The sequence below is a fragment of the Echeneis naucrates genome, chromosome 18, assembly GCF_900963305.1.
Source record: "Echeneis naucrates chromosome 18, fEcheNa1.1, whole genome shotgun sequence".
NCBI lineage: Eukaryota > Metazoa > Chordata > Actinopteri > Carangiformes > Echeneidae > Echeneis > Echeneis naucrates.
Window position 1 is genome coordinate 12,685,467 of NC_042528.1, and position 17,770 is coordinate 12,703,236.

The window sequence follows — 17,770 nt, forward strand, 5'->3', positions numbered from 1 at the left end:
ATCACACCTGTCTGAAGGGACTAGGTGTGCCACTGCTCTTGGCTTTTCTATCGAGTCTGGATTGAGTGTGTATCAGGCCTATTTCTTTCCTTATTCCCTTTGGAACAGAGAAATAATTGGTCTGTTCCCTGAGCCCCAGCTCCATCTGAAACGAGCTCACATACTATCCTACAAGGCCACATCCCATTACCCAAAGGCTCTGCCTGTTCCAATAGACAGCTTTAGGAATTTATAACTGGGGTGGCACTGTGTTGGCAAAGGGAATTGTCCCATTGAAGCACCCATGCTGATATTTGGAGGCTGCTTTCTCTGCCACACTTGACCTCATAGACTTCACATTATGGGTCTGCTTATCCCCAGCTTCTGGGAAGTGTTTGGCTTCCAGGGGATACTCCTAGCAAGGTTTGATTTGACCTCAACACACATGAAGTGCTCAGCTTTAATCTTTGCGTGCGTGCGTGTGTGTGTGTGCGTGTGTGCGTGTGCGCACACGCTTTCCAGGCTTCGCGGGAACCCCAGGGTACCTCTCTCCTGAGGTGCTGAGGAAAGATCCCTATGGCAAGCCTGTGGACATGTGGGCCTGTGGTAAGATTTTCTGTTGACCACTTTCTCATTTCCTGCTTATTAGCAGTTACACATGGATGGACGTGGATCTAGACTCCATTAAAAAAAAAAAAAAAAAAAAAAAAAAAAAAACAGCATGAGAAAAATAAGTCACAAAAGTACAAAAATCTTAAGGCAAATTTTTCAGAAAAACTTGTTTCAAGTAGGTGAAGACATAATCACATATTGCATTTTTATTTGCTTCAGTTCTAGTGATCTAGTACAGAACCGGTCAAAGTCTGTGTTGCTTCTTAAAAAAATAATTCAAAAACATGTCAATAATTCGTACACTGATTATGACAGGGTATTATAATATAATACTAGCCATGTTACCTGACACTTTACAAGTTGGAAGTGCAAACAACAGTGAGACAATGATTCTAGATTTCCTGTTGCTGAACATAACATAATAAAGAGATAATTAAATAAAAATAATGAAGATTTAGGTAGAAACAGATACCTGATACTGTAGAACATTTACAAGCTATCATGAAAAGTTTAATACACTGAAAATTTTGTTTAACACCTGACTGAGTTAATATACTTTTAATGTCTTGTCAAATTGGAAATCAAATTTGAATTTTAGATTAATGGTGTTTGGCTCAGTGCTTTCTGCGTTGCAGTGTGTCTGTGGACCCCAGAGAACAGAGGGCTCTAACCTCTTGAATTAATCATGTCTGATGCTCATTACACATATGTCTGATGGGCCAGGCCACCTGGGCATGAGCTGTCAAACGCAAAGTCTAACAACACTCGTACTCCTTTCCACACACCTGTGCTGACTCACCCAGGGCACAGACAGTAGCCAGTGTTGTATTTGCAGTCAGACTCACTTTCTTTGTGAAATAGAGGGCCTTTCATCCTTTCCTGGCAGCTGCCCATCCAATCAAAACCCAACTTCTCTGGTAGCCCAGGCCCCTGATTTCTCTTCTTTACCCATTGACCTTTATTTTTAAAACTGCATGTTTAACTAATTTCTTTGTCCCTGTCTTGATTTTTCACTTCATTTTTTACTTACATGAAAGTCATTGTTGTCTGTATCTCTGTGTGTGCTCGCATGTATGTATAGGTGTGATCCTCTACATTCTCTTGGTGGGGTATCCTCCATTCTGGGACGAGGACCAGCACAGACTCTACCAGCAGATTAAAGCCGGAGCATATGATGTGGGTTTTCCCGTTCCTTTGTTATCGCTCTTTGTTTCTCTACCATGTAACAAAATGAGCCAAACAGCTTAAAGGGTTAACGGTAAAGGTTATGGTCGGTGGGATGGTGTGAATGGTTTGTGTGTCTTTTTTGAGCAGTTTCCTTCCCCCGAGTGGGACACAGTGACTCCAGAGGCCAAAGACCTGATTAACAAGATGCTGACCATCAATCCAGCCAAGAGAGTCACCGCCACAGACGCACTCAAACATCCCTGGATCTGTGTATGTCATTGTCACATGCATACACATGCACACACACTAAATCACAGCCCCCGGGCCCCAGGTAACATACCTTAGATCACACTGCTGGCTGTCCTTGTGATTATAGCAACGCTCCACTGTGGCGTCCATGATGCACAGACAGGAGACTGTGGAGTGCCTGAAGAAATTCAATGCCAGAAGGAAACTCAAGGTAAGCCACAACAGATGTTAATTGACAATCCCTGTTTCTCTTCAGGCAAATAATGAATCCCTTCATTATTGGAAATAAAGCGATGAAGTCATGTCAGAGACAGGAAAATGTTAACCTTTCAGCTTGTGTAAACTGCAGTCTGTTTCATGTTATGTCTCTCTCTCTCTCTCTCTCCACAGGGTGCAATCTTGACTACCATGCTTGCCACTCGCAACTTCTCAGGTAGGACTGAACCAGTTTATAATAGCAAGGGACCGCTAATGGCCTCTTTCCCTCCCAGTCCTGCCACTAGTATTGATCAGTCCAACATGGTGTCCTTGTCAAAAATAGACTTAGTCATGACTTTTTCCCTGAACTACGTCTTTGTTATATACAGTTGTGGTCAAGAGTGTACATACACTGGTATTTCAACAACTCAGATTTTTCTCTGATAGAGTGATTGGAACAGATACTTCTTTGTCACAAAAAACATTCATGAAGTTTGGTTCTTTTATGACTTGATTAAAGGCTAACAGAAAAAGTGACAAAATCTAATCTGTAAGTATAAAGTGCATGGCACTGTTTTGTCACTGCCACGATCAGGAAGAAAACGCAAGCTATCACCTGCTGCTGAGAGCACCAAACGTCACGAATGTTTTTTGTGACAAAGAAGTATCTGAGTTGTAGAAATAACAGGAAACTCAAGAGAGCCATGATATTATGTTCTTTACAAGTGTATGTAAACGTTTGTCCACAACTGTATTTACCAATAGTTTAAAATCCTGCTCTTTTGAGTGCGCCTGTTTTTCAAATGCTCTGGCCTTTAGAGCCCATTAAGCTCAATGTGGCCTTGGCTCTCAGCGGCTGTCAACAGAGACTGAATGACCACAAAAATCTATATAGTTCCATGTCCTGAAAGGGCAGAACATTCAAACTTAATCTCTTATTATTGATTCTTTCTTTTTATGGCAAATGACCGGCAAGCTGACATTTCTTAACTCATGTTCATTTGAATTATGGTAATAAACCTAACCTATCAGTCCTAAATCAATATCTGTATGCCTAGTATTGTGTAAACATACCCTTAGTGCTTACTCTTGTTTTTCTTCCCTCCTGGTCTTGTGTGGTAACTCGCTTGTAAGGTAAGACGTCTTCAGTGTCAACCTACACTGTCAGGTTTGGCTCTGAAGCATGTCATGTCTACTAAAGCACCAGCATACAGCTTTCAGCTGGCACAGTGCATCATTCAGTGGCCATGTTGGAGGAAAATGGGAACATTGCTCCTTTAGTAAATAATCTTGGTGACACAAAAGTACGGTGTAGTATGGGGTAAAAAAAATATGTATAAGAGATCATAAAGAACTACTGCTACATTACCCTTTGCAATGGCCTTTATAACTATAGATCCAAATCTATATGTTTTACGACAGGATTAAAAGGTGGAAAGTCATATGATGCATATTAAATGCAAGGATTGTGAAATTAAAATGCTAATAGATAGATGTATGCCTCAAAAAAACATCTCTGACCTAAACAGATTTAACATGTCATCCTCTCTTTAAAGTAAAGGCTAAAAAAAGCTGGCTCAGTTAAACTAGAAACACAAATTTCTGAATTTGATTGTCTGATTTTTTTTTTTTTTTTTTTTTTTTTTTTTATTATAGATGCAAATATAAACACATGCTGCCCAAGATATTTTAACAACGCAACATGCAAATTCTACACAGCAAGATTGTAAAGTCATGCTGAATCCTGGTAGTGATAGTATTTTGAGCTGCACCATTCAGTTTTCCACCACAGTGGCTGCTAAAAGATACTTGATGTCACTGAAAAGAGGCTGTTAGTTGATTAACTTGCACACGTCTATGGTTTGACAAATCCCAATCCACCCCTTCTCTTCTCACAGAGGATGCACAAAACCTGAAACCCTGGTTCTGCTCCTGCTTCCTTTACCAGTCATCTTCTCTGTCTCCAACTATTCTTGCATGCTGACTGAAAATCTGATGAAACAACCACCTTCTATTTAATTCAGCTCACTCCTTATGAAATAAACATGCTTTTGTGGTGTATTTGAGCAACACTGAGTTCAAGTGTGTAGAGAAAGAAAAAGAGACACGTCAAACTTGTATTCTGAAGCTGCTGCGCTCCCACTGTCTCCTATAGTTTTATCAGATGGCCCTTATTCATGTTCCACTGTAATGAGTCAGGAGGTTGTATTTCATAGGTTGCTATTAATTGGCTGCCCTTGTATGGACTGTGTGTGTGTGTGTGTGTGTGTGTGTGTTCCAGCTCACCGCTGATTTTCTTCTATTATCTTTTTTTTCCCCACAGCAGCCAAGAGCCTGCTGAACAAAAAGCCAGATGGTGTCAAAGTAAGTTCAGCTTCTTTCCTGTACTTTTGTTTCACATAGTGTAGTTCCCGATACCACATGCTATGTTTTGTGGTTGTCCACATCATTCCGCACCACATGAAAGTGACACCTTGAGTGGATTTCTTCAGATTCTGTACAAATGGTTCTTGGACTTGAGGTTGAACTGCTTAGAATTTTATGGTCAAAGGTCACTGTGGCCTCACAAACAGTGTTTACCCATAATTAAACAATTAATTTACTAATGTTGACAGTATTTGACATAAATTTCCTCATGTCTTCATAGAATGAAGACATGAGATTTAATGTGACATGATAATGGTCTGCAGAACTTTATTCAGTGCTCAAAAACAGAAGACAAACTTGAGTGGTGCAGTTGGATATTGACTCTGGGTGGTATCAATACTGAAGTCTGAATAATGATCATGAGGAGATGACTGCACTGGTTTTAGAAAGAGGTCAGATTGTATTGTGTCTCGGAAAATGGCCCAAATTCTCCCTTGATTTTTTTAGCTCAGTAAAGGGTTTCCTAATGAGTCTATGGTCTTAATCTCTGGATTAGAGGCTCCTTCAATACAGCATGACATTCATTTTTTCCCAATGATGGTCCCATTTAGAGGCAAACAGACCATAGAGCAGGGTATGAATTATGGCATGATTGGCAGTTTACAGTCATGTTCAGGTCAAATCAACCCTCACTGCTCCTCATCTTCACGTTCTTCTCCAAATGTGGTTTCTTCTGGGTTCAAAATACCAAGATGGCTGATGAATTATAAACTGGAGGCTTCAAAGTGGCAGTTCACAAAGAAATTAACAATACAGTGGGTTACAGCATGGAAGAATTAAAGATTAAAGTAACACTACTGTTCTACTGAGAATAGGGACATGAGTTATGGCAGGGAAATTAATCTTTCCCAAGGGAGCTTGACATATTTCCCATTAACGATCCACTCTGCATTGTGAGAGGTAGATGAGTGTAACTACTAGAGTCAGTGACAAAATTATGATTGAAGGGTGGCAGTCGGGCCACAACTCCACTCAGCTGTCAGAAAATGACAATAATTAATTGACATTGCCAGAGAATAAGTGAGCATGTGTGTGCCTCTTCTCTTTCCACCCTCTGTCTCTAAGTCAGGAGTCACCAACTCTGGACCTAGCATGCCCTGCATGTTTTCGATCATTCCATGCTCCAACACACCTAGTTCAAAAGATCAGCTCATTCTGCCATATTACCTTTGAATTTAAAAACAGGTTTGTCTTCCTCTAAAATATTTTAGCTTTGTTATCTTGGGGAAAATGCAGCACCTATTAAGAGTCAGTGGTCCCCATGCACACGTGAGATGTAGGTGTGACATGATTGCATGCACATTCATGTTCACTTGATCAATAAATGTATGTGTAAGTATGCATACATCATTGTAACTTGTCACCCCTTTTAGTGTGTGTATGTCAGTCAGACTTAGGTTCAATTCAATTTCAATGTTCTGGTCCAAGTGTACAGTGAGAGTCTAAATACCAATTAAGATTATCTGAAAGAGAAAGAAAGATAAAAACAACAGCAATGAAAGTTAGTTTTGAGACATGCAGCATGTCTCCAGCCTGACATTGAACGCTGGAGGCTAGTTTCCTTTTTTCCAAATCAAATCCTTTTCCAGTGCAGAGTACAAGCGATCATATCAAAATCTTCCCTTCTCTTCTGAAACATCCTATGAAGTAGTAAAGGTAAAGTAGAACTGCAGCTTTACAGTCATACAGTAGGAGAATCTAAGTACTGACATTTGACTTGATATTCTAACGTGTGGTTATGAAGCTGCTTCCTGTGTCAAAACTATTAGCTCTTAGTTATTTAATCATTGTGTTTATGTGAACACATTTTCGATAATACATACAAGAGGAAAAAAATCGCCATTTGGTTATTAATATTTATGTTTTTCTAATTTAGTCATTGTGGTTTACTTACTGTCAGCCTTATTTTTTCATCTTTGCTGAGTTTGCATATTCCATGTTAGTGGCACTAGCCCAAACTTTGCATAGTGACCACACAGTGGCCTAGTTACCAGCTTGCACCTCAGTAAGGATCTTTTCCACGTTGGACTGCTCCTTACCCACAATACGTGTACACACACAAACAAGTCCTAACTGCATATCATTTATCATAATACTATCTATTATGATGCTGGTGCCTTTCTGTAGAGTGTATGCACTATGACATCTAACATTGTGCCATACAAATAATGATCAAACACACAAAATTATTTAAAAAAAGTTTTTCAGTATGTTTCTTCACTTGACAAGCATGTAAGAGTTTTTTGACATAACTACACAGCCTATGGAAAAGTGTTGTTTTTATTTCTGTTTTACCATTTTAACAGGGAGAAGAAGACTGTTTAATTGCTAATGAAAAACTGTAGGTCTAGGCAATGTTAATTCAAATCAAATGGATTCCATTTATGGAGCATGATTAAAAATGATAAACAGCTAATCAAAGTGGAGTAAACATCCATTAACACCAATGAAATTTACTACAAATGTATTTGTTGGACAAAAAGATCATGTTGTGATTATTTTTGGTAGACTCATGATGTGGCATCCTATATCAGCTGGACTGGTTATTTTTCATTTTGTTATCAGTAAAAAAAAAAATGTATAGTTATATTGCAAGTTTTGACAGTGCTAATACCAAACAAGCATTTTCAAGGCAGACAGGTCTCTGCTCCAGCTTGGTTTATTAACTCACCCCTGTTACAAGCTGAATCAGTACTCCTCAGTACTGGATGGCTCTTCCACCTCTGACCTACTCCCTGACAGAAACTCTTGTGCACAGTTTTCCACTTTTCCCTCCACAGCAGCTGCTTCTGTTTGTGTATTAGCACTAAGGCTTGTCACTTCTGCCCTCTCGTGTCTATCTATCTGTATGTTCACTCTGTTCCTCCAGATCAACAACAAGGCCAATGTGGTCACCAACCCCAAAGAGCCTGTCCCCACTCCTTCTCTGGTACACTGTCTGCCTGCCTGCCCCGCTGCCTGTGTGACTGCATGACTGTCTATGTCTAAATATCCATCTGTCCAACTTTAAACGGCATTTGTCCTGATAACAGAGCTTTCAATTTATTGTCACTGGGTTGTGTAATGTGAACCATCCATATGCACACCCCTTGCTACATTGCTGTACATGGGCTACATTCTCCCTTGTTGTTGATGATGGCTGTAATGCCAATACTAGGCCATTGTATGCCAACACTCTTGCCACGAACACTGGCTCTTCATTGACACTTGTTCAGTTCCACAGCTCCTCCAGCTGGAGCTACATTTCTGTAGTATTTTCTATCTTCAATACTAATTTTAAACAGAACAGTTTTTCAGAGTTGAAGATAAATTGAATGAAATTGTATGAAACACACAGACACGAGATTGCCTTTGAATGAAAATTATTCTCTTTGTTTCAAAAGAACTCAAAGTCCAGGTAACAAGGCCTTTATCACTAATAAACACATCCCAACCTTGGAGGTGCCAGTCAGCCAATCACTACAATGCAAAGCAAGAATCACTGTCTAAATTGTTTTTGGGTTTTTTTTTTCTGGATCAGGTCTGGTCAGGGGTCTGCGTATTTCTATCAGGACAAAAACAACCCTGTTCACACATGGCATTCAAATCGGCCTCCACATTTTTCTGAAGAAATAACTTGTCATCAGATTTCAGTTCCTCCTCAACATGCAAATGAACCTGACTGGGTATCAGGCCTTTGGACCTTAATGTACGACTTCCCTCTCAGATGAATACTCATTGCATCTAGGGTGCGTTTACACCTGTACTTAGGCATCCCACTTTGTCATTGAATCATCTAATTCTCAGTTTAATGTATGAACAGGTCCTGAGAGTTCATCTGTAAATAAACAGTTTTATCACCATGGCTTATTACATCACCAGTGTACAACAAAAGCATGTACTGTACTTCTGTTTCCTTTGAAATTCCACTCTTTAGAGTGATACAGGTTTAATTTTGTAACTGCAATCTCTGTCTGGGGTGCATCTGAATTTGGGAATTAAAGGCATTAAAGCTGTAGACAAGATATTTGTAGTTTACAGCCTTCATATCTGTCTTTACTGTTTTCACCATCGTGTCTGTTTCGTGTCAGTTATTATCTTTTTGTCAGCACAAGTAACACCTGTAGGGTAAGGCTTTATATTCTTTTCCTGATGTTCAGGGAATTGCCAAAGCTGCCACTGTCATCCCATCTGTCCATGAAAGTTCTGTAGTGTGCTTTGTGATTCAGTTGTTCACCCAAATGGCAATCATTGATTTCCCACAATCACTACTTCTTATTCCATTTCCAAAAATACTCTTCTGTCAAACCTTCTTTCTAACAACTTCTGTTCTTCACCGGCATTTCTCTTCCTACTATTTGTCCTCTCGTATCAGGAGCCTCAAACCACAGTTATCCACAACCCTGCTGATGGAAATAAGGTATACAGTTGATCAGATACTAGTCTGTGGCTATAGTTAGCTACTGACACATGTGCCATAGAAAGTAGAGCCTTAATGTTGTTGCTGAAATGTTTGTGTGCCAATGGGTCTTCTTTAAGACCCATATTACAAATGAAAAATCAAAGGGACCATGGAGTTTGTAAAATATTGCATGCTATTATAAATTGTTGCATGGCCTTTAACTTAATGTTGGTCATCTGTCTTCACAATTCTGTGTGCTGCTCATTCTGGATATCTTTTATCATGTAAGAGCTTTAAAAATATCAGCGTAAAACAAATGTGTGTCATCTCATACGTGTTTGAAACTGCTGAGAGGCATGTGGAACCATTTTCATAACATCATAGTCAGATGTACAGTGGTATGAAAATTGGGTTATGCATGCTGTTGGAATATGACAAAGACCATGCTATACCATGGACACCTAAACTGTTCCAAGCCAAATCCTTAGCAGAGTATCCTGGAGTCCATCTAGTGTATCAACGTCATTTGCCTGTGCAGATGATCTTTATTGTATGTAATGCATAGGGGTATATGGCATGCTTGTATTTCTTGCTTTGTGGAGTGACATGATAGCGTTGTAGCTCATAGGGTAACATGACGTGTTTTTGATGTGTAGTATTTTTGCAGCATCATAATTCAGTCTGCTGTTTTGGCATAAAATTGGATGTATCTTTCTCTGCCATTGTGCCACAAATGCCAGGGGATGAAAAAGACAATCCAGTTTAGTGTTGTCAAAACATCTGGCTTAGTGATAGATTAATGATTTTAACAATATAAATTCTATGAGAAAGTACTAAACAGTGTTTATAACACTGTTAATAACAGTATCGAGACATGTTTTATTAGAGTAAATAGGTCTGGAAGGTCTTCAATGTTTATTTAATTTTTATGGTTAGAAGTTAAGTTTCATAGCAGCAATCCTCAATCAATTGTTTTTGTCTTGGTTGAGACACAGCAAGAAAATCGCTCTACCATCTGTTATTTAGATTTTCTCTCCCTGTCTCATCAACCATGTTTTCTCTCACTTAATTACATTTGGTATAATCTATCAAATACACATCTCTATCCCAGAAAACACCAGATAAGTATAACAAGCGATATTAGGTATAGTTATAATACAGTACAAATATAAGTATATGATAACAGTCATCGTTTTTAAAAATTGAGACATTTCCTAAAGCATTATCATCTTTGATCAAGCTGTTCTCACTAGAGATGATGTGATTGTGCTGCAAGTGTAAGATCATCTTGGAAAGTGCAAAGGAGGAGTGATGGTGGCAACAGAGCAGACTGATCTCAGAGGAACCTTTTGCTTCTCTGTCAGTCTGCTTATACTCACACGTTTTTTTATTTGTCCTTTCTCAGGAGTCCAGTGAGAGTGCCAACACCACCATTGAGGATGAGGATGTGAGAGGTAGGAAGGGTCAGACCTACAAATACAAACCACAGGATCACTCCCACGTACCCCTGTCTGAGTTCCGTCTCTTTGGCTCATATTGTTTCTCTGTTTTTTGTTTTTTGTTTTTTTCTAACCATATTTTTGACTGCACTCTTGTATTGGTTGTGTCTCTTGGATGAATATGCTGCATGTTTTGTTATTATGCATTTAATTATAGTCCACTATGCATGTCATGGCAAAGATCATGGATTATGGCCGGTTGAATCATCTGGGGGTACGAAGTATACAGAATTACATCTTTCAGTTATATTTTTATTTTATGTTTCTAAATGGAGATTTTGTGAAGCCAGAATTGAAGAGCCTTAAACCTGCTTTCTATCTAATGATGTGACGATGTATTGAAGTCTTGTGGAAAGTGGTCCTCTCCTCCAAATATATTTTCTTCTGGTTTCGAACAAAGTTGGCTGTGGCCATCAACCAGAAGACTTTAAGTTTAAGAGAGACTTTAACATCCGTTCACCGACAAATGGGTGACGACATGGCGTCACTACTGGATTATCTATAGATGTGCATTTAGAGTCTAAATGTACATCTATATAGTAAACGGGTAGATAATCCAGTAGATATTTGCATCTATATTGAAGAGCCAACAATGCCCAGAGTGCATGTTTTACTCATTATTAATCAAGTTACAGGTCCATCTTAAACAGACCAGAGTTTAGAAGTGCTCTATTTACTATAGCAGACAGGACAGACACATGAAGTGTGTTGTTGAATGAGTGTGTGTCTTTCTCTGGATGTTTTCTGAGATATTCATCAGAGCAGTGACCTTTAATAGAAGAGAGATTCTGTCAGACAAATTACATCAGACTTTTTCAGCATTTTGAACAGAGCTATTTCTCATTTGACCATTTCCTCTTTCCTGGAGCTCCTCATGTTCACCCCGGTGCTGCAGAATGTGTGTGCCACTGTGTGTGCATCCATTCTTCCAGGCTACACGCAAGCCCATTAAGGGACATGCCATTGCTCTTTACACCAGGCGTGTTATTCATGGCTGATAGGGTTGTAATTCCTCAATGCCTCAGTACCCTAATTCATCCAAGTTATGAAATTGCAATATTTACGACTGGTCAGTAGCATGTTGAAGACAATTTACCCTCAGTTTTTTTCTTTCCCACCAAACTTGAATACAACTCTACTCTCCCTCAATCAGAGCTCTAGTCTTCGAAGAAGTTTACAAATTCATATGAAAATATAAAATAAGTAGGACATCTTTCATTCCTTCGTGGAGTAATAACCAGACACAGGAAGTGGAATCAGTAACACTTTTATTTATTTTTTTTCTATTTCTTGCACGTGATTTCCATCTGTATGTTTGATGAATGGGGCAGTATGGCAGAATAGCAGTTGGCCCTGTTGCCCCACAATAAGAAGGTTGCAGGTTCAGTTCCCGGCCTGGGGCCTTTCTCTGCAGTGTGCATGTTCTCCCCGTGCTTGGTAGGTTTCCTCCCATCGTCCAAAGACATAATGTTAATGTTCATTGGTGACTCTAAATTGTCTGTAGCTCTGATTGTGAGTGGTTATTCATCTCTGTCTGTCTCTGTATGTTGGCCCTGTGATGGACTTAATTTCAACAGGGACAAATCAAGAGTTTTCGTACAAACCTTAATTGCTGTTTACAAGAATGAGCTTCTAACTTTCTCTGTGAGCTATCATTTCAAGAAATACATCATACAGCTTAGTCTTTTTGTCTTTGACTGATGTATGTGGTGATGTCAGACTTTATGAAAACAGAATGTCAGCAGGTGCTTGGAAATATTTCAGACGTTACCAGTCTCTTTTAATTAGATATGTTTTATTCACTATTTAATATTTTTACATTGTTTGAAAACAGAAGTGTTTTTATTTTTGAAAGAATCTGCACTGCAATACTACAGCAAAAAGATAAAGCTAAAAAAACGCTGACACTGGGCAGAATGTCATTAGCACCTTGGAAAGCTTTCATGGCTTAAGTGTAAAAAAAGATGTCAATGTAGTTTTACGCTGCTGCCCCCAAGTGGCCAAAAATATAATTAATACTGAGATTATAGTGAAAGTGGAGGACACATGCACTTTACTGCCTTTTGTAGCATTTGTTTAAGAGAGAGATTTCTCTTTTCGTGGCTTAGCTGTCGGACTGTTCCTTAAATGCTCATGAATGATGTTCAACACTCACCTTTCAGGGATCATCAATTTTTCTGCTCATTGGAACATTTCCATTCTGTCCAAATTAATTTGTTCTCAGCTGATGAATGCTTTAATCACTCTGAACAAATAACCATTTCCTGCTTGCTTTTCATCAGTTTACCATTTCATGTTTTCCTTTTCTCCATTTTCGTTCTTCTTGTCACTGTATGTCTCCTTCCATCCCCATCAGCACACCCTCCCTCCTCCAGCTCCCAAATCTACCACCTGAAGCACTTACACCACTTCACCTGTCACTTAGTGCCCTCACGCCCTGCTTCGCCCTCTTCCTCCTCACATTCCTCCTCGTCTTCATCCTCCAGCTGGTACTCTCCCAGTGTTTGGCCCAGTGCTGAGGAGTGCTGCCAGTACATCCTGTGGGCACTGGTGGCTGCCTACCTGCTCCTCTTCTTCACATCTTACTTTCTGGTCTTTTTCTCTGACCATTCTACTATATGCCACTGTGGTCCCTGCAGCACCCTCACGCAGGGGCCAGGCCCCCAGCATGGGGTACCCCTACCCAACATGGGCCCCACCAACTCCCAGTGTAAGTTCTTTGGAGGAAACTACAAGCTTGAGATCCTCCTGGTGGATCAGGTTTGTTCACAGGAGCTCTGAAGTTAGAAAATGTTGTGAACTCAGTGAATTTAACATTGTTCTTTACTAGAACTGTAATGCACATGGATGGGGCTGATTGCAGTGGTAGATAAATCAGCTAACTCTTGAAACATGTACAAATCCATTCTTCAGTGACATCCTGAGCAGAGATTTACCCATATTTATTGTATACTGACTTACATTGACTGGACATTAACCTTAAACTTGGCATAACTTGATTGATCATTGAAACATATTTAATTCAAATGTTATTTGCTGTGACCTTGTCTGTGCCATCACATGTTTAATGAAGGGAAAATTCAAAACACAGAAGGCTTGAATTTTAAAATTGGAGTCAGGCAACATGCCACTCTAATCTGTTCATAGATTTATTACTTGTATGAACATGAATGGATTTAATTATAGGGAGAGTGTCTATTATTCACACCTTCACTAGACATGGTTAGTGTTATGTTGTTATTTTCGGTCATTACACTTAACAGGCATAAAAGCTTCCTGTAGACAACTAGGCCAGTGTTCACAGTGCAGTGCTGTTGCTCAGCTTGTAGGTAGGTGGTCTATTAATGTGCCTGAGCTAAATATTTATCCCCAAACAACTGTCCAAACATGTGAAGGAAACAAGTAGCAGAGTTGTGTACAGTTTAGCATTGTGTGCATAAGTAAACCTATCTGGAAGGACTGCAGATCTATTCAGCAGAGTGTTTACTTTTTGCAAAGTCCACAGTGAGTGCAATAGATGAACAGTTTCAAGTGTGTCAGGCCTTTTCCAAAATTAGCCAATCAGAGCGGGGTATTCTGCTCTTTATCAGTGTACTTTGTCTTCCTATGCTACTGTCTAAACCATCTGCTAAGGTTTTGCTCATGAACAAAGAGGGTTAGTGTAAGAGGGAAGATGGGTGGCCTTTCAGCAGTTATTCTCCTGGTTCTGGTGTCAGTGGAGGGAATCAGGGCACAGCTCCCACCACAACAGACTGTCAATGTTCAGATCACTGGAAACAACTCTGGACTTGAAGCTGTGGAAGGTAAAACCGGGATTAGTTTGGTGTCTTGTGCATGTGTGTGTTCTTGTCCTTCATCTCCACATTGTACCTTGAGTCACACAACAGCACTTACTGTCTCCGTTCATTGTCTCCTAGCTTACCTACTTAGCATGAAAGGTAATTTGGATGTTGTCATGTGGAACCATGCTGACTAATATTCCTACCACTCTTCCCTTCATTCATCCAAGCCACGGTGGATTTGTGGTTTTGAAAATGTAACTCCTGATTTCCTGGACATCCTGATGTTGTGATGTTGGCTTGGCTCATCTTCCACATTGGTCCTTCTTTTAAAGCTACATTTGTGTCTCTTTTAATATTTTTCAGGGGTTTGTTTGTTTTTTTGTTTTTTTTGTTTTTTTTGCTGCTCTAATTAATATTGTCTGTCTTTCAGCTCGTAAGCAGGAGATCATTAAAGTCACTGAGCAGCTAATCGAAGCCATCAACAATGGAGACTTTGAAGCTTACACGTTAGTTCAGCTGCAATATCTGACATGCCTACACGTCACACCAACTGAAACCTCTGTTAATCTAATATGCTCTGTGGGTTTTCTGTTATAGAAAGATATGTGATCCTGGCCTGACATCCTTTGAACCTGAGGCCTTGGGAAACTTGGTGGAGGGTACTGACTTCCACCGCTTCTACTTTGAGAATGGTAGTGAATTTCTGTTTCATGTTTGAATAAGGCAAATGTTCTGCCACCTGTCCCACAAGAAAAAGACAAACTAAAGAGTTTAAATTAAGCTCCACAGGGGCATTAAATAAGACTGGAAAATTTGTTTTGTTACACTGTACATTCAAGTGTACATATAAATGAATATTAGTTTCTTGAGTAAAAGGACCAACAGATAGGCTGCACTAATTTTAAGGCTAGAGAGAGATTTTTTTTTTTTTTCTTCTTGATCTGTTCAAAGTCATAGTCATATTTTATTTCTGGATTGAATGAGTCATATTTTCCTAAAAAAAAAACTAAACTGATTACCTGCACGTTTGTCATCTGAGTCTGTTCTAGTTTAATCAAGTTGGACAAAGAACACTAACACAAAGTTGACCCTTAATGTTTCCTTTTTCATGTTCACTTTATGAATCACTCCATCCGTTTTTCCCTCCCCACCTTGTAGCTCTGTCTAAGGGCAAACAGCCAATCCACACCATCCTGCTCAACCCCCACGTTCACCTGATTGGGGATGAGGCTGCCTGCATTGCCTACATCCGCCTGACCCAGTACATTGACAGCAACGGCATGCCCCGCACCATGCAGTCAGAGGAGACCCGGATCTGGCACCGCCGCGACAGCAAGTGGCAGAACATCCACTTCCACCGCTCTGGCTCGCCCACCGTGCCGACAAAGTAAGGTCACCATAGCTGCAGCCTCTACTGTGTCCGACTTTGACTTTGCCGACTTTGACTTTGCCGATAGCGCATCTTATCACCCAGGTTAACCTGCTAGTGCTCACTTTTTATCTTCTGTAACTTGTTTGTGGTTGCACCATAAAGACAGCAGTCTCCTCTGACTTTGAGCTAAAGCTGATCAAAGCTGTTTTTCAAGAGCATCAACCCCAAGATCAATTTTCCCAATCTGCAAACAGGCAAACTCTTGTGGTGGTGGAAAAGGAATCAGTCACATTTTATCAGCCCTTTTATCGCCATAAAGAAAAAAAAGAATACGCAGTATCTTTTATATGCTTATGTGGGGAAAAAGCAAGAATCTCTTTGCAGTGGAGGGCCATTGCTGATGAAAGACAGATGTTGGTCAAAAAACCAGCTGTCGCCATTTTAACTCTTCGTTTATTATTATTATTATTATTATTTATGTATAATAATGAATGTGCTGTTTGTGTTCCAGCTGACGGGACGAGCTTTGACAAACACCCTCCAGCAGCCAGCTGACAAGATCCCACCTATCAACTGTCCATCCAGTCCCCACCCATCATAGCTAGAGCTCCACCCTCTCAGTGTGTTGTTTACATATTGTCGCTGCTGGACCTGGTTATTGTATGTGTGTGTGTGGGGGGGGAAGAGAGAAACCAAACAAGGGAGAAGTACTGACACAACATTTTGTAGCAAGTGTGTGTGTTCGTTAGGGGATTTTCTCATCCACGGCATGTTTTATTACTCTGAGGGTTCTTTGCTTTTCTGTTTTTTAGATCAGTATCTTTTTAAACAAAAGCTTTTCAGAGGAGCCAGTTGATTTGTTTTCAATTGGCTCGTCAAACCTCCAGCTTATATCTAGTGAATTTTTCATTTGAATATTGCACATATTTTGAGCTTTTGTGATGTTTTTCACCTTTTGGCACAATGACCAGTTTATCTCACATCTGCATTTTACTTGTATGTTTTCAGGACTGACATCTACTAAAGCTCACACACAGGCTTGTTTTGTCGGTGATGTGTAGGTTCTGGCAATTGATGTAAATCACCCTCTTTTTGCTCAATATTTAGTGATATCAATATGAACTGCGTTGGCTAATTTTACTGATCTGTTCTCTGGTTTGCTATTGACACCAAGTGTGTTTAATAATGAATTTTATCTACACGTGTTAAAGAAAGTATCCACTTAAACATGTTTTATTTTGTCCATCGCAGAGCAGCATGTGAAGAGTCTCATGTAATACAATATAAACTATAGAAATTTTAAAGGCCATTCTTACTCTTTGTAGTTAAATCGTATTTTCATACAGTAAGGTGTTAATTATGTGAATTTTATTAGCTGTTATATTTTTTTGTTGACTTTTTATATTGTGATATTGATGCTTGTCCCTCTACTTCTCAAATATTATTGCTTTCCTTCCAAGCCCTTTCAACATTGATTGGTGATTCCTCACTGTTTTACACTGGGCACCACTGAAGTAGAATGATCATGTTCATAAATTCAGCTCAGTTGTTTGTTCTGCATTGACTTTTGCGATTAGAAAATAGATTTTTGGCCAAAATGACTAAGAAGTAAATCACTGTTCTTTCTTCTTCCTATTATTCTGTAATGGTTGTGCAACTGTAGTTAAGGGACAGGAGGTTTGTTGGCATCACTTAGTGGTTTATATTTACACAAAAAAAGGAGGTTGAATTCAAGCATGGGAAAAGGAGGCAGTCAAGTTCGAAGATGACATCATGGGTGTTAACTGATTATATGTGTTCAGAATATTGGCTTTTTTTTTTTTTTTTTTGCTTTGATAAAGTAATGACATCACAGCCACACTTTGTTTTTATCTGTCTAAGATGTGCTAAAATTCCTGACTGGACACTCTGATACAACGTTACCATGATGGGACAATCCTGATGTATGTTTAAGAAATATCAAATAAAATGTGTGATTTCTGCCGATTGACAATGGTTTTTACACACTTGTTTCTTTTCTCTTCCTTATGAACACTTTGGTGTTCAGGGCGATTATTAACCCCTCTGATATTTACTCCATACCGTCAAATACCTTTCATCAACA

General features: G+C 39.5%; 1 protein-coding gene across 5 annotated transcripts in view; it reads left to right on the forward strand.

Annotated features, from left to right (window-relative positions):
• The window catches only part of camk2d1 (calcium/calmodulin-dependent protein kinase (CaM kinase) II delta 1), a 64,687-nt gene extending 47,028 nt beyond the window's left edge, over nucleotides 1-17,659 (forward strand). The window contains exons 8-20 of one of the 5 annotated variants that reach the window (XM_029526830.1): nucleotides 502-585; nucleotides 1,673-1,767; nucleotides 1,906-2,028; nucleotides 2,135-2,218; nucleotides 2,398-2,440; nucleotides 4,529-4,569; nucleotides 7,502-7,561; nucleotides 8,987-9,031; nucleotides 10,419-10,467; nucleotides 14,725-14,800; nucleotides 14,892-14,986; nucleotides 15,453-15,681; nucleotides 16,178-17,659. In XM_029526830.1, coding sequence (XP_029382690.1) covers nucleotides 502-585; nucleotides 1,673-1,767; nucleotides 1,906-2,028; nucleotides 2,135-2,218; nucleotides 2,398-2,440; nucleotides 4,529-4,569; nucleotides 7,502-7,561; nucleotides 8,987-9,031; nucleotides 10,419-10,467; nucleotides 14,725-14,800; nucleotides 14,892-14,986; nucleotides 15,453-15,681; nucleotides 16,178-16,181 — 1,028 coding nt within the window. In that variant the 3' untranslated portion in view covers nucleotides 16,182-17,659. Of the gene's footprint in view, nucleotides 1-501; nucleotides 586-1,672; nucleotides 1,768-1,905; nucleotides 2,029-2,134; nucleotides 2,219-2,397; nucleotides 2,441-4,528; nucleotides 4,579-7,501; nucleotides 7,562-8,986; nucleotides 9,032-10,418; nucleotides 10,468-14,724; nucleotides 14,801-14,891; nucleotides 14,987-15,452; nucleotides 15,686-16,177 lie in introns of those variants that run through there. The other 4 variants (XM_029526833.1, XM_029526831.1, XM_029526832.1 and 1 more) reach the window with 4 other exon arrangements.
• Nucleotides 17,660-17,770: the final 111 nt, after the last annotated feature.